The sequence below is a fragment of the Lepidochelys kempii genome, chromosome 13 (assembly GCF_965140265.1).
Source record: "Lepidochelys kempii isolate rLepKem1 chromosome 13, rLepKem1.hap2, whole genome shotgun sequence".
Taxonomy (NCBI): domain Eukaryota; kingdom Metazoa; phylum Chordata; order Testudines; family Cheloniidae; genus Lepidochelys; species Lepidochelys kempii.
The window spans coordinates 33,730,441-33,744,876 of record NC_133268.1 but is presented as its reverse complement, the minus strand read 5'-3'; the positions used below and the strand labels follow the sequence as shown (position 1 = coordinate 33,744,876).

The 14,436-nt window shown below is 53.0% G+C and overlaps 1 protein-coding gene across 3 annotated transcripts; it reads left to right on the top strand.

Annotated features, from left to right (window-relative positions):
• The first annotated feature begins 5,410 nt into the window (after positions 1 to 5,410).
• SDR39U1 (short chain dehydrogenase/reductase family 39U member 1) lies at positions 5,411 to 10,937 on the top strand. 3 transcript variants are annotated; one of them, XM_073310126.1, is made up of 6 exons: positions 5,411 to 5,484; positions 5,911 to 6,017; positions 7,614 to 7,696; positions 8,468 to 8,589; positions 9,467 to 9,543; positions 10,003 to 10,937. In XM_073310126.1, exons 1-6 carry the CDS (start codon positions 5,469 to 5,471, stop codon positions 10,435 to 10,437), a joined length of 840 nt encoding a protein of 279 aa, XP_073166227.1. In that variant the 5' UTR covers positions 5,411 to 5,468; the 3' UTR covers positions 10,438 to 10,937. The 3 variants fall into 3 exon arrangements, with proteins under 3 accessions (XP_073166227.1, XP_073166226.1, XP_073166228.1); XM_073310125.1 differs by having other exon boundaries at positions 9,467 to 9,610; XM_073310127.1 differs by lacking the exon at positions 9,467 to 9,543.
• Positions 10,938 to 14,436: the final 3,499 nt, after the last annotated feature.

The following is a 14,436-nucleotide window of genomic DNA, read 5'->3' as shown; positions in this document are numbered from 1 at the left end:
AGAACTGCTGCCTAGCCATTCGGTCCCTAGTCTGTAGCTGTGCATTGGATTCTTCCGTCCCAAGTGCAGGACTCTGCACTTGTCCTTGTTGAACCTCATCAGATTTATTTTGGCCCAATCCTCCAATTTGTCTAGGTCCCTCTGTATCCTATCCCTACCCTCCAGCATATCTACCACTCCTCCCAGTTTACTGTCATCTGCAAACTTGCTGAGGGTGTAATCCACACCATCCTCCAGATCATTAAGGAAGATATTGAACAAAACCGGCAGCAGGACCGACCCTTGGGGCACTCCACTTGATATCGGCTGCCAACTAGACATGGAGCCATTGATCACTACCTGTTGAGCCTGACAATCTAGCCAGCTTTCTCTCCACCTTATAGTCCATTCATCCAGCCCATACTTCTTTAACTTGCTGGCAAGAATACTGTGGGAGACAGTGCCAAAAGCTTTGCTAAAGTCAAGGAATAACACGTCCACTGCTTTCCCTTCATGCACAGAGCCAGTTATCTTGTCATAGAAGGCAATTAGATTAGTCAGGCATGACTTACCCTTGGTGAATGCATGCTGACTGTTCCTGATCACTTTCCTCTCCTCTAAGTGCTTCAGAATTGATTCCTTGAGGACCTGCTCCATGATTTTTCCAGGGACTGAGTGAGGCTGACTGGCCTGTAGTTCCCAGGATCCTCATTCTTCCCTTTTTTAAAGGTGGGCACTACATTAGCCTTTTTCCAGTCATCCGGGACTTCCCCCGATCGCCATGAGTTTTCAAAGATAATGGCCAATGGCTCTGCAATCACATCCACCAACTCCTTTAGCACTCTCGGATGCAGCGCATCCGGCCCCATGGACTTGTGCTTGTCCAGCTTTTCTAAATAGTCCCAAACCACTTCTTTCTCCACAGAGGGCTGGTCACCTCCTCCCCATGCTGTGCTGCCCAGTGCAGTAGTCTGGGACCTGACCTTGTTCGTGAAGACAGAGGCAAAAAAAGCATTGAATACATTAGCTTTTTCCACATCCTCTGTCACTAGGTTGCCTCCCTCATTCAATAAGGGGCCCACACTTTCCTTGACTTTCTTCTTCTTGACTTTCTTGACTTTCTTCTTCTTGCTAAAATACCTGAAGAAACCCTTCTTGTTACTCTTAACATCTCTTGCTAGCTGCAACTCCAGGTGTGATTTGGCCGTCCTGATTTCACTCCTGCATCCCCGAGCAATTTTTTTATACTCTTCCCTGGTCATTTGTCCAATCTTCCACTTCTTGTAAGCTTCTTTTTTGCGTTCAAGATCAGCAAGGATTTCACTGTTAAGCCAAGCTGGTTGCTTGCCATATTTACTATTCTTTCTACACATCAGGATGGTTTGTCCCTGTAACCTCAATAGGGATTCTTTAAAATACAGCCAGCTCTCCTGGACTCCTTTCCCCCTCATGTTATTCTCCCAGGGGATCCTGCCCATCAGTTCCTGGAAGGAGTCAAAGTCTGCTTTTCTGAAGTCCAGGGTCCATATTCTGCTGTTCTCCTTTCTTCCCTGTGTCAGGATCCTGAACTCGACTATCTCATGGTCACTGCCTCCCAGGTTCCCATCCACTTTAGTTTCCCCTACTAATTGGACTTGTTACATTCAGAGATGGGAGCAGGATGAATCAGTGAGTGCCCAGCTCTGACAAAAGTGCCGGGTATGGGTGGGGCTGGCTTGCTGCATCTTGAATTCCCCCCTGCCTGCTTTCATTGTAATGTTCCCTCCTCTTCTCTCTGTAGGGTTACTCCGGGGGCCCACTGGAGTGCAAGGGGGTCGCCCAGGGCATCGTCTCACATGGGAAACCCAGTGGCCTCCCACCTGCCGTATACATGCGGATCTCTGCATTCATCCCTTGGCTCAGGAAGAAGATGGGCAGGGAGTAGCTGCACAGAGACCAACGGGCTGCCAGCTGCTCTGCCATTCCGCTGCCTTCGCTACTTCTGGGAAGGGGATGCTGCTGCACTCATCTGATCTGGGGGCACCCCCGAGCCAGCCAGTCCTCGCCTCACCCTGGGGTCGGATGGGAGCCGACACCCCCTAGAGGGGACAAGGCCCATGCCCCATTCCTCACCTCTGCCCCCTGAGACAGCCAGTCCCCCCTGGGGCTGGATCAGAGCTGGCGCTCCCTAGAGGGGAAACACTCCATGTCCCCATTCCTCACCCCCCTGAGTCAGCCAGTCCCTACCCTGGGGCCGGATGGGAGCCAGCGACCCCTAGAGGGGAAAGGACCCTTGTCCCATTCTCTTCTCTTTTGTTCTTTGGCATGAAAACCTTTCTCTGTAATGTGCTTGATGAAAACCAGCAACGTTCTCTCCTCTGCGAGTCCAAGCCACGGTTTGCAATGCAATAAATAGCTTTAAGCAGCAGCTGGTGCTGGTGTCTGGACTCCTGAGTCTTTCTCTGAGTGGAACAGCTGTCCTTCGGCGGCCCCCCTATGCGTCCCCAGTGTCTCAGGAGGCCCCTTACAGCCGGGACACAACCCTCTTCTCCCCTCTCCTTCACTTGGTCCATGATGCCTTGCAGCTGGAATTCACGGGACTCCCTAGACTGGATCCAAGGCAGTGGCTATCTACCCAGAGTCCTGTTTCTGACAGTAGCCAGCATCAGAGGATGGTGGTAGGACCCCACAGTAGAGAGTGATGGGGTGTGACACCAGGACTGTGGTGTTTGCAGAGAGGGAGACAACATTTACAGTGGCCGTTTGGGGAGAAGGGTTCAGCTGGGGAGAGGCAAGAGAGAACTAACTTAGATGGTTAGAGAGAGTTCAGGGTGGAGACTTTCAAAGACCCCCTAGGGTGGAGCAGCTATCTCAGGCCAGTCTGCAACATGGGAAAATGGATATTATTACAACAGCACCAAGATTGGGGTACACCATTGTGCTAGGCACTGCCCAGACCCCGACCGAGATCAGGGTCCTGTTCTGCCAGGTGCTGCACAGACCCCGACGGAGATCAGGGCCCCTTCGTACCGGGCACTGCACAGACCACAACCAAGATCAGGCGCTGCCAGGCGCTGAGAGGAGAAATTGTCTTGTTGAAGGTTACACAGAAAGTCAGTGGCAGAGCTGAGAAGAGAAACCAAATGTCCTGACCCCCGTCTGGTGCCCCTTGCCACAGGGCCGTGCTGCCTCTCGCTTTTTGCCCATGGTTGTGAGCTGCCAGAGTTTTGTTGGAAGAAGGTGGGGGGGGGGAAACTCCCATAATTCCCTCAGCTGTATCCCAGAACTGGTGCCATTTCCAAACTGAATGGGGGAGCACTGTTCTACTCTGTCTTCTAACTAGTACAAGTGGGTCTCTTCTGTTCTATTCCCTCTCTCATACCCATGCCCATCCCTGTGGTATCTGGGCTTCCCAAAGTCCCTTCAATACCAGTCCGTGTCCATCCCACCTGATTCTGGATCTGTGAGGGGCTCCCCACCCTTTGGAGGTGCTTTCTGTCCATGGACCTCCAGCTGGGCTAGACAAACCCATCACAGCTGAGCCAGCACCCTTAGCTCCACTCCAGATGTGCACAGCTGCAAGGGGCACAAGATCCCAGTTAGGTTCAGCACCAGCTGTGCAGCAGGTGACCTAGCTGGGCGTCTTCTTGCCCCATGTGCTGTGGGTTTCCAGGAACTGGTGACTGCAGAAGTCACCCTGCTGCAGCAGCTGGGGCTGGAGACGGGATCTGGGGTTAGATGGACCTCGGGGTCTGAGCTGGTCTGACAATCCCTATGTTCCTGTTTAGATGAGCCAACTGAGTCCCTGGCACAGGATCCAGGGTAAGACTCTCAACCTGGTCAACGCCATTTGGTCCCCTCTGAACACAGCCAATAGAGTCAATGTCTCCAGGGCTCCCTCTGTCCTGTGCAGCCTGGACCTATGCAGGCTTTGGGGGAGGGATAGCTCAGTGGTTTCAGCATTGGCCTTCCACACCCAGGGTCGTGAGTTCAATCCTTCAGGGAGCTATTTAGGGATTGGGGCAAAAATTGGGGATTGGTCCTGCTTTGAGCAGGGGGTTGGACTAGACTGTCTGTGCTCTACAGACCCATAGTGTCCTACCTGTCCCTCCATCTCTGCACTGAGCCTGGTGTCTGAAGGCAGATACTAACAAGGCCATGTCACTGGCTGACTATTAGCCACACTGCCCACTAGATGTGCGGATGGAGAAGGGGGGGTCGGTGCAAGCTCCATCCATGGCTCAGCTCTGTCCCAGACGTGCACAGCTCCAGGCAGGGCTGAGCTGGGCCAGTGCCCAGATGTTCTGCTGCCCCAGCTGTGGAGGGCACCTGGCTGCCGTGGGACAGGCAACGTATGTCTGTGAGCCTGCGGCTCCTGAAGGTGCCAACTGGAAACCGGAGCCCTCCTAGTGAAAGACTGGGATGGGGAATGAGACCCAGGGATCCGGGACAGCATCACTAGGGGACCCTGCACCTCCCAGCCCCCAGACGGAGGGATCTGGGACTGAGGTCTGTGGCACGACAGTCACTGTTGTCACAGGGTGACAAAGTAGGACATTTCTGTCATATTTTAATGACTCCCAGACATGCCTCCGTTTCCCTGTGCACTTTGCATTGCTGCCCAGTGGGGCACCCACCTGGCTCCTGGAGGACTGCAGGAGCCAGAGGTGTGGGTGTCCCTTGGCTGTCTGGAGGGGATGGCTGGGTCATTAAAGAACTGATTGAAACTGCCCCAAATCACCAGAGGATCAGGAAAGAAAAGGAGACCCCCCGCAAAGACTGAGCCATTGACACCTGTCCACAGGAAGCCCTGGAGCATGTGAACTCAGCCGGAGAAGAAGGGAAAAGGTATCAGGGGATGGGAAAGGGCCTGTTCTCTGGAGGGAGTCAGCAGCCCCCCATGGGGACTAAGGACAAAGAGCCAGAAATGAAGTTCAGCCCCCTTTGGCTGGGCCGTGGCACTGGCAGGGCCGGGATGAGCCATGGCTTCACCTCTGCCTCTCCAGGCTGACCTAGGGACATCCAGGTGATGAAGCTATAAGGAAAGTGCAACCCTGCCTCCATCCCACCATCCTGATCCCCGTCCAAAGCCCCCACCCCATTCCCTGATCCCTAGATCCTCCCATTACCTATTCCTCCCAGATCCCTCCCTGACCCCGCCCCCATGAACCCCTCTCTCTCCTGCTCCCTTCACTCTCCTTGTACCTGCCCCACCCCCATCTCCCCAGACCTCCTCCCTACCCCCCACCCCAGCTTCCTCTCCCTCCCACCCCTGCCCCCGGGCCCCGCCCTCTGCACGGGCCCCGGGGCTCTGAGCCTGGCCACTGGCCGCGAAGGGGTTAACCAGGGGCTTTGTCAATGTCCCGGGAATGGGGCGCGGGCCCTTTAAATCCCAGCCCCTCTCCTTTCCCCGCTTCCTTCCCGGCCCAGGAAGCTGCGCATGCGTGTCCGGGCCTGGAGAGCCGTGGGCCAGAGAGTCCCTCCACGCGCATGCGCGCCCATCTGTGGCCATGCGCGTGCTAGTGGGTGAGTGGAGCGCGCTGCAGGGGCCGAGTATGGGGTGGTTGGGTGGCAGGGGACAGCAATTAAGCGAGGCGTTAATTGCAGGGCTAATGCGGTTGCGCGTGTTCCCCAGCGCCTGGGCTTGGATGTGCGTCCGGTTTGGGAGCTGAGCTCCACCTAGCCGCGGGGAGATGGGGCTGGCACTAAATCTCCCCTCCCCCCCCCCCCCGTAAGGCTTCCTCATGCACCAGGGCGCTGGGGTGAAATGGGGCTGCAGTCAGGAGTGAGGGGCACCGGCAGAGCTCGGGAGGCAGGGCTGGGCTAGCAGGTGGCTGCGGGTCGGGAGTGGGGGCACTGGCAGAGCTGGTGGGGAGCCCAGGGTTGGGCTGGCAGGGGGCTGTAGGTCGGGAGTGAGGGGCACCAATCCTTGAAAGTGTCTATTTAAATCAGGAGGTGGGACCGGCTTTGTGGGCGGAGCCTTGACCCAGCTGTTGAGGAGCCGAGGGCACGAGGTGACCCATGTCTCTCGCCATCTGGGGCCAGACCGGATCAGCTGGGTAGGTGATTGGGGAAGGGGGGTGACTCCAGGATAATTGGGCTCATAGGAGCAGCCACAGAGGTGCAGGGGGTTAGGAGCCCAGTGGCCCACGTTTAGGTTCGCTCCCCGTCCTGGGAATTAGTACTCAGCCCTAAGACTCCAGGCTGGTCCTAGTGGCATTGCTCCAGCTGTTCCTCCCTGGGGGCTGCCAACTGATGTGCCTAGACTAATTCTGCCCCTGCTTTCCCTGCCAATTTAGGACTCCAGAACCCTGCCTGGTTTTGCCAGACGCGTATGTCGGTTACAAACACAGACACAGGTCTCAACCATGTCCTACAAACTGCAGGCTTAACTGAAAGCAGCTTAAGAAATGTTCTTGTCTCTAACAATCTCTAACAGATGCCCAACTCCCAATAGGGTTCAACGCCCAAATAGATTATGAGTTTACCCTGTATAAGCTTTATACAGGGTAAACTCATAAATTGTTTGCCCTCTATAATATTGATAGAGAGAGATGCACAGCTGTTCCCCCTTCCCCCCCCCCCAGGTATTAATACATGCTCTGGGTTAATTAATAAATAAAAAGTGATTTTATTAAATACAAGAAGTAGGATTTAAGTGATTCTAAGTATTAACAGACAGAACAAAGTGAATTACCAAGCAAAATAAAATAAAACACACAAGCCTATGCCCAATACAGTAAGAAGCTGAATAAAGATAAAATCTCACCCTTATGTTCCAATAAGCCTCTCTTACAGACTAGTCTCCTTCTAGGCTGGGTCCAGCAATCACTCACACCCCTTGTAGTCACTGTCCTTTGTCCCAGTTTCTTTCAGGTATCCTTGGGGGTGGAGAGGCTATCTCTTGAGCCGGCTGAACACCAAATGGAGGGTTCTCCAAGAGGTTTAAATAGACTTTCTCTTCTGGGTGGACACCCCTCCCTGCCCCTGTGTACGATCCAGCTACAAAAAGGAGTTTTGAAGTCACATGGGCAAGTCACATGTTCATGCGTGACTGAGTTCCTTACCGTCCAAGCCAGATTCCTGGGAAAAGCTCAGATGTGGATTGGTGCCTCCAAGTTCATTGTTTGCTTAAGTGTTTCTTGATTGAGTACTTCCTGAGAATAGTCTTTTCTCAGGAAGCTGACCAACTGCTTCACTGAGGCTGCTTAAAATTAAACAAGTAGATAGCCAATATTCATAACGTTGAATACAAAAATCATACATGCATACAAATAGGATAAATATATTCAGTAGATCATAACCTTTACAGAGATATGTTACATGGCATATGTAGCATAAAACATATTCCAGTTAGGTCTTATATACATTCAGAAGCGTATTCCCATAAAGCATTATGGGGTGTAACGTCACACTCGTATTGTGCTGGGTTATATCAGAGCCATCTACCCTCACGGTCCAGGGCATAGCCTTCAGGGATCAGGAAGGAGCTGGCTTAGTGCAGCAGAGCAGGGTGAGATTAACCAGGGGCATATGTGAGTGAGGGGCTGGTCCAGGGTATGAGGGGAGACTGGACTGGCTTGGTTTAGGGGCTCAGTAGGGGCGAGTGGGGAGTCTGAGCTGTGTTGAATACCATTTCTCTCCTGTCTCCCCAGGATGAATTGGCCCGCTCCGGCCTGCCCCCTTGTGATGCTGCGGTGAACTTGGCTGGTGAGAATGTTCTCAACCCCCTTCGCAGGTGTGTCCGGAGCTTTGGGCGTGCTGGGGGAGAATAATCCCTGTAACAACCCATATAGCGTCCCTTCCGTGAAGGACAGAAATGGGGATGACTCGGTCTCTCCCTGTTCTCCCGTACTACCCATAATGCAGTGGAGGTGGGGCAGGACGGAAGGGTTGTATTTTGCAAGTTGGGGATGAATTGGGGTTGAAACATAATTGTCACTAGGAACCTTCCTTCTCAGAGGTCTTGTTTCCAGGGGGAAGCATTAGGAGAGTGCACTAGTGGGGTATAAAGAGTGTTGCCCAATGTCTGGCCTGTCTTGTGACAATGATGCCAGCAGCCCCATCACACCTACCCTAGGCACCCACCCAACTGTCTCCCACATAGTGGAACCAGCACCTTCCAATCACCCAACTGTCATCCCCCAAAACTCCCAGTTCCCCCCACTCTCCCTGAGACAGGGAGCCTTTTTCACCTACTTCTGGGTAGTGTGTGTGGGAGAGGGTCCTGCCTCCCATTGCTCTGGGGCATGGTGATTTGTGTCGCTCCCCTGTACTACCTGGGGGAGGGCAGGGGAATGGGTGGCTCTCCTTTAGGTACTGCAGAGGGGGCTTGGTCAGAATGTGAAACTTCTGCTAGGAAACTTTCTCCTCCCGGGTCATTATTTCTGGGGGAAGGTTTAGTGGGGTGCACGGTACGGTATAAATAGCTGCTTGTTGGGCTGGGATTGGCAGAGGAGAATGGGGGGGGTGATTGGGCATCACCCCTTTGTGCTCTCTCCACCTGCAGGTGGGATGATCCCTTCCGCAGGGTTGTGGTCACCAGCCGGGTGGCGACCACCAAGACCTTGGCTAAGGCCATCGCCGAGGCCGAGAGGCCGCCCCGTGCCTGGGTCCTCGTCACTGGCGTAGGTATTTATTGTGCATGGCCAGAGTGCAACTCTCACCATCCTGTCCCATGGTATCCCCCCACCAGGTGGAAATAGTCCCTGGGAAGTGACCAGGAAGAGTGTGGCCTCTGGAGGTTACTGGGCTGCTGAGGGGACAGGAGAAATAGTCCCTAGGTGCAGCACAACCACCCATAACAGCATTGTGTCCGTCTGCTACAGAGAGGAAATAGTCCCTGTGGTGCGTCATTGTTGCACAGCTTTCGCCACTGAGAGAAAATAGTCCCCATTCATGAGAGGACACATCACAGCACCTTGTGGAACAATTGTGCTTCCACCATTGCACAGAGGAAAATAGGCCCCGAGGAAAAATAGGCCCTGGGTAGAGCACACATTGCACATCCTTCCGCACCTGAGCGGATATACCGTCCCCCCTCTAGTGCAAGACAAAGTGCGGCCCTGTGTGGCACTGGTGTTCTTCCACCACTAGGGAGGAGGGAAAATTGGCCTGGGGTGCAGCACAGTCTATCATGACACATTGTGATCCTTCTGCTGCAGAGGAGGGGGAAATAGTCCCTCCTCTTGTCCTTGAGGTACAAAGCACAACTCTGGTGACACTGATGTTCTTCCACCATTGGGAAGAGATGGAAAAATAGTCCCCTGGCCAAATAAAACCTCCTGTGGAACTGTCCTTCCACCACCGAGAGAAGAAAATTTGCTTTGTAAGAGAAGGAGCCCAGCCCCCATGACATCAATGCGCTTCTGCCATTGGAGCAGGAGGGAAAATAGTCATGTTCCTCCCCGTCGCCAGGTGCAATTGCTGCAGGAGAGGGAGGGATATCAATGAGGGGTAGGGCTATGTGCACTGGCAGCACTACAGTTCCCTGCCCATTGCCTGGCAGGGTATTACCGCCCCAGCCCCACGGCTGAGTACACTGAGGAGAGTCCCGGCGGTGACTTCGACTTCTTCTCGCGCCTGGTGAGCGCCTGGGAGGCAGCGGCTAAAATCCCCGGGGACGGCACGCGCCAGGCGGTGGTGAGATCTGGTGCGTCGGGGCATGGGGCCTTTCCCCTCAAGGGGGCACCAGATGCTATCTGACCTCATGGCGGAGACTGGCTGGCTCGGGGGGGGGCAGGGCATGGGGCCTGTCCCCTCTAGGGATCACTGGCTTCCATCTGACCTCAGGGCAGGCACTAGCTGGCTCATGGAGGTGGGGAATGAGACACGGGCCCTTTCTCCTCTAGGGGATGTTGGCTCCCATCCGGCCCCAGGGTGGGTACTGGCTGGCTCAGGGGGGTGGGGAATGGAGCACGGGGTTTTTCCCCTTGGGGGCACTGGCCCCAAGGCTGGCTTGGGCTGGGAGACTGTGGCTGGCTTGGGGAGGGAGGCGTGGCTGGCTGTCTCCAGGGTCTCTCTCTGACTTTCCTCTTCCTGCAGGTGTGGTGCTGGGGAAGGGCGGAGGCGCCGTCTCCCAGATGCTCTGGCCTTTCCGGCTGGGCCTGGGGGGCCCCGTGGGCTCCGGCCTCCAGCCCTTCCCATGGATCCACGTCCGGGACGTGGCTGGTGTTGTGTGCCACGCTCTGGAAACGGAGGGTGTCCACGGGGTTCTCAACGGGGTCTCCCCAGCTTCACCCAGCACCTCCAATGCCGATTTCGCCCGGGAGCTGGGCTCAGCCCTGGGGCGCCCGGCCCTGCTGCCCCTGCCCAGCTGGGCGGTGCGGGGCGTCTTTGGCGCTGAGCGGGCCGTCATGCTGCTGGAAGGCCAGCGGGTGGCGCCAAAACGCACTCTGGAGAGTGGCTACTGCTTCGTGTACCCCGACCTGCCCTCTGCCCTGCGGGACATTGTGTCCTGAGCGGCTGAGGGGGAGTTGATCCCAGTGCCCTGAGGACCCTCCTCTTCTGGGGAATCACCCCAGTGGGAGCCTCACCCCCCCCCCGAGACCCCTAATCTCTGGCTCCCACAGCCCAGCTCTGAGCTTCCCAGCTGTCTTAGCCTGAACTTTGTGGGGTCCATCATGAGCCATCCCCAGTATCCCTCCAATACTCCCCAGCCTCTTGCTGGGGGTCACCCCATTCTTAGCCTCCCCAGCCCCCTTCTCTGAGTGGGAATGCTCCCTTCTGAGCCCCTCCAGAAATCACCCCTCCCCAGCCCTTCGGGGGGGGGCACCCCCCTCTGACTTTCCTGCCCTGCCCCCATCTGTGCTGCACTGACAGTGTGTTCAGGTGGTTTTCAAGCTCCTGGTCCTTTATGGAGCTGAGGTTCTGCAGCAATGGCTGCTGGGAATTGCAGTTTTTGGCTGCACTGCAGCCTCCCCTCCCTCCCACCCTGTATACAACCTTGTCCAGTTTGCAATAAACTGCTGGTGAGTCAATCGCTGTTGTTTGCAGGGAGTGGGGGCGGGGGGAGGGAGGTCACTAGGTCGATGGTGGTGCTTAGGGCTGAGGGGGGGATTCAGAGGCTGCACTGTCCTCATACAGTCAGTGCTGACCCCAGTTGCGTGCAGTGGGAGAGACCAGGCAGTGAATGGGACCCAGCTGTCCAGGAGGATAGTGCAGGGTGCTCATCCTTAGGGGGGGCTGATAGGTCGTAGGGCGGAGAGAGGGAAGGGGAGCCAGGAGTCTGGGAGGGCAATGCAGGGCCTTTGCCGCTAGGGGGGTCTCATGGCTCTTAGGGGAGGAATGAGGAAGGTGCCTCGGAACAACCATGGGGCTCATGTACAAGGGAGAGGGCTGAGTCAAGTGGAGATGAGGGCTGGCTGGGCTCTGGGGACCAGACAGTAGCTTCCTGGCCGGGGGTGTGGGTCTGGGTACCCCAGTGTGGGGCTCTTTTGGTTATTCCTATGTGGGCATAACAGCCTCCATGCAAGTGGTTGTACCGCTATAACTGTAGAGGTGAAATTGCATCTCTGACCCAAATAGTTATGCTGCCACCGACTCTGGCTGTGGTTCTGGCCTTGTTTTCATGCCTCAGAAAACAATGGAGAAGGCGTGCCAGAATGCTGCCCGTGTAAAATACAAGTGTTGATCTGTTCCTTTGGAACACCTCGGCCGACACCTCTTTGAACTGTCCCCTGGCGTCTCTCACTGTCCCTTGTGTGTTTCAGTTTGCTTTTGCTGATGGAAATTTCTGCTGGCATTATTGTTTTGTGGAAAATGTATATTCCACAAATCCCCATTTTCCAACAGGAAACCATGGTTCAACTTTTTTCCTCACTGCCCTAATGTAACAGTAAGCCATGGGGTAAATAATGAAAGGCTTAGTTCCTGCAGACAGGCTGCATTCTCCTCTAGATCTCTGTGCAATCATTCCCCCTGGCAAATGAGTGCTCCACTGTGCATCAAGGGGACTGTGCATATGTAGTCCTGAGTTTATCCCCCACCCCAGAGGCTGTAATTAAACATAGTGAGTATCTCTCTTTGACTTGAGAAGAGAGCCAAAGCTCAAGGCCTAGCCAGTTGTATCCATTAGGGGTATTTTCTGGGATGCACTCTAGTTTATTTCCAAAGATAATCCATCAAGTCCTCTTTCCCTGAACACAGCTGCAGTTAGTGCTTCCGTTTGCTGCTCCAAATCAGCCTTTCCAGCTGGCGCCTCTGTTACTGTCTGCTTGGCCTTCTTTCTGCCCCTTCTCCCTCGTGCACAGACAAAACCTGTATCACCAAGCAAAGCCCTAGCCCCTGCCTGGGAAATCTATTGAGCTGCTTCTGCTCTAGCTTTTCTATGTGCCTGTGTTTTGGATTCTACTGCTGTTGTGTCAGCCACTCAACTGCAATGGCTTCTTTACATTGATCCTGCATGAAAGGTAATGCCCCACCCATCGCTACAAGGTTTAACGATGGGACGATCGAGGTGCTAGAGGAGTACTCAAGGAAGACAAGGCTATTGCAGAGAAGCTAAATGAATTTTTTGCATCATTCTTTACTGTAGAGGATGTGAGGGAGATTCCCACACCTGAGCCATTCTTTTTAGGTGACAAATCTGAGGAACTGTCCCAGATTGAGATATCATTAGTGGATGTTTTGGAATAAATTGATAAACAGAAGTAAGTCACCAGGACCAGATGGGATTCACCCAAGAGTTCTGAAGGAATTCAGATATGAAATCTTAGAACTACTAACTGTGGTATGTAACGAATCACTTAAATCAGCCATACCTGATGACTGGAGGATAGCTAATGCAACACCGATTTTTTTTATTTTTTTTTTTAAGTCTCCAGAGGCAATCCTGGCAATTACAGGCCAGTAAGGCTGACTTCAGTACCAGACAAATTGTTTGAAACTATAGTAAACCACAGAATTATTACACAGACTGATGAATATAATTTGTTGGGGAAGAATCAACAAGGGTTTTAGTAAAGGGAAATCATGTCTCACCAATCTACTAGAATTCTTTGGAGGGGGTCAACAAGCATGTGGACAAGGGAGATCCAATGGATATAGTGTACTTGGACTTTCAGAAAGCCTTTGACAAGGTGCCTCACCAAAAGCTCTTAAACAAAGTAAGCAGTCATGGGGTAAGACGGAAGGTCCTCTCATGGATTGGTAACTGGTTAAAAGATAGGAAACAAAGGGTAGGAATAAATGGCCCGTTCTCAGAATGGAGACAGGTAAATAGTGGTGTCCCCCAGGGGTCTGTATTGGGACCAATCCTAGTTAACATAATCATAAATGATCTGGGAAAGGGTAAAGAGTGAGGTGGCAAAGTGTTAAGATGATACAAAATTACAAGGGTAGTAAAGTCCAAAGCAGACTGTGAAGAATTGCAAAGGGATCTCACAAAACTGGGTGACTGGGAGGAAAATGGCAGATGCAAAGTAATGCACGTTGGAAAACATAATCCCAACTATACATATAAAATGATGGGTTCTAAATTAGCTGTTACCACTCGTATAGTTCTCTGTAAACATCCACTCAATGTGCAGCGGGAGTCAAGAAAGCTAACAGAATGTTGGGAATCATTAAGAAAGGGATAGGTAAGACACAAAGTATCATAATCATAGAAGTATAGGACTGGAAGGGACCTTGGGAGGTCTTTTATTCTAGTCCCTGCACTCAAGGCAGAACTAAGTATTAAGTATAATCTCAATATAAATCCATGATATGCCCACACTTTGACTGCTGCATGCAGTTCTAGTCACCCCATCTCCACAAATGGATGGGAAATTAAAAATGTGCAGAGAAGGGCAACAAAAATGATCAGGGGTATGGAACAGCTTCTGTTTGAGGAGAGATTTTACAAGGTTGTAACTGTTCAGTTTAGGATGACTAAGGGTGGAGATATGATAGAAGTCTATAAAATTGGGAATGGCGTGGAGAAAGTGAATAAGGAAGTGCTATTTACCCCTTCCCATAACACAAGTGTAATATGAAGAGAGAGCCTGAACCATGGGGCCTGGTACAAGGCCTAAGGCCTGAACTAAAGTCAGGCCCTGTTACAAAGCAGAGGCCTTCTTGCGGGGTCACTGTCCGGAACAGGAACATGGCTGGTGTTGTGAAAACACACGCATTGCTAGGTACTAAGTATTCATGTAAACACATTCCAGGAAGGTGGTACCAGAACACCCCGATAGCTAGTTTTGGTGGAAACACACGCCCCAAAGATGATATAGGGACACACTGACCCTTCTTAAAGATAAGGTCAGGCTGACAGGGTGATGGATAGAGATGTTTTGATCAAGTTAATTGTAACTTGTAACAACAGGTACAAGGAAAAGGGGGTAACTAACCACATCAGAGGGTCAATACATAGCTTGTTTGTATCAGTGCATAAAGAGGGGTCACAGAGGGGGTGTCTGTCCAGCGGAGGAGGGAATGGAAATTCCCACTGCTCACTGAGCTGGTCCACTGTAACATGCATGCATGTATTAGTGT

Excerpts from the sequence above, each read along its gene's own strand:
- SDR39U1 (XM_073310125.1), top strand. Across the intron at positions 6,018-7,613 it reads GGCCAGACCGGATCAGCTGG|GATGAATTGGCCCGCTCCGG; the intron begins GTAGGTGATTGG and ends CTGTCTCCCCAG. Across the intron at positions 7,697-8,467 it reads GTTCTCAACCCCCTTCGCAG|GTGGGATGATCCCTTCCGCA; the intron begins GTGTGTCCGGAG and ends CTCCACCTGCAG.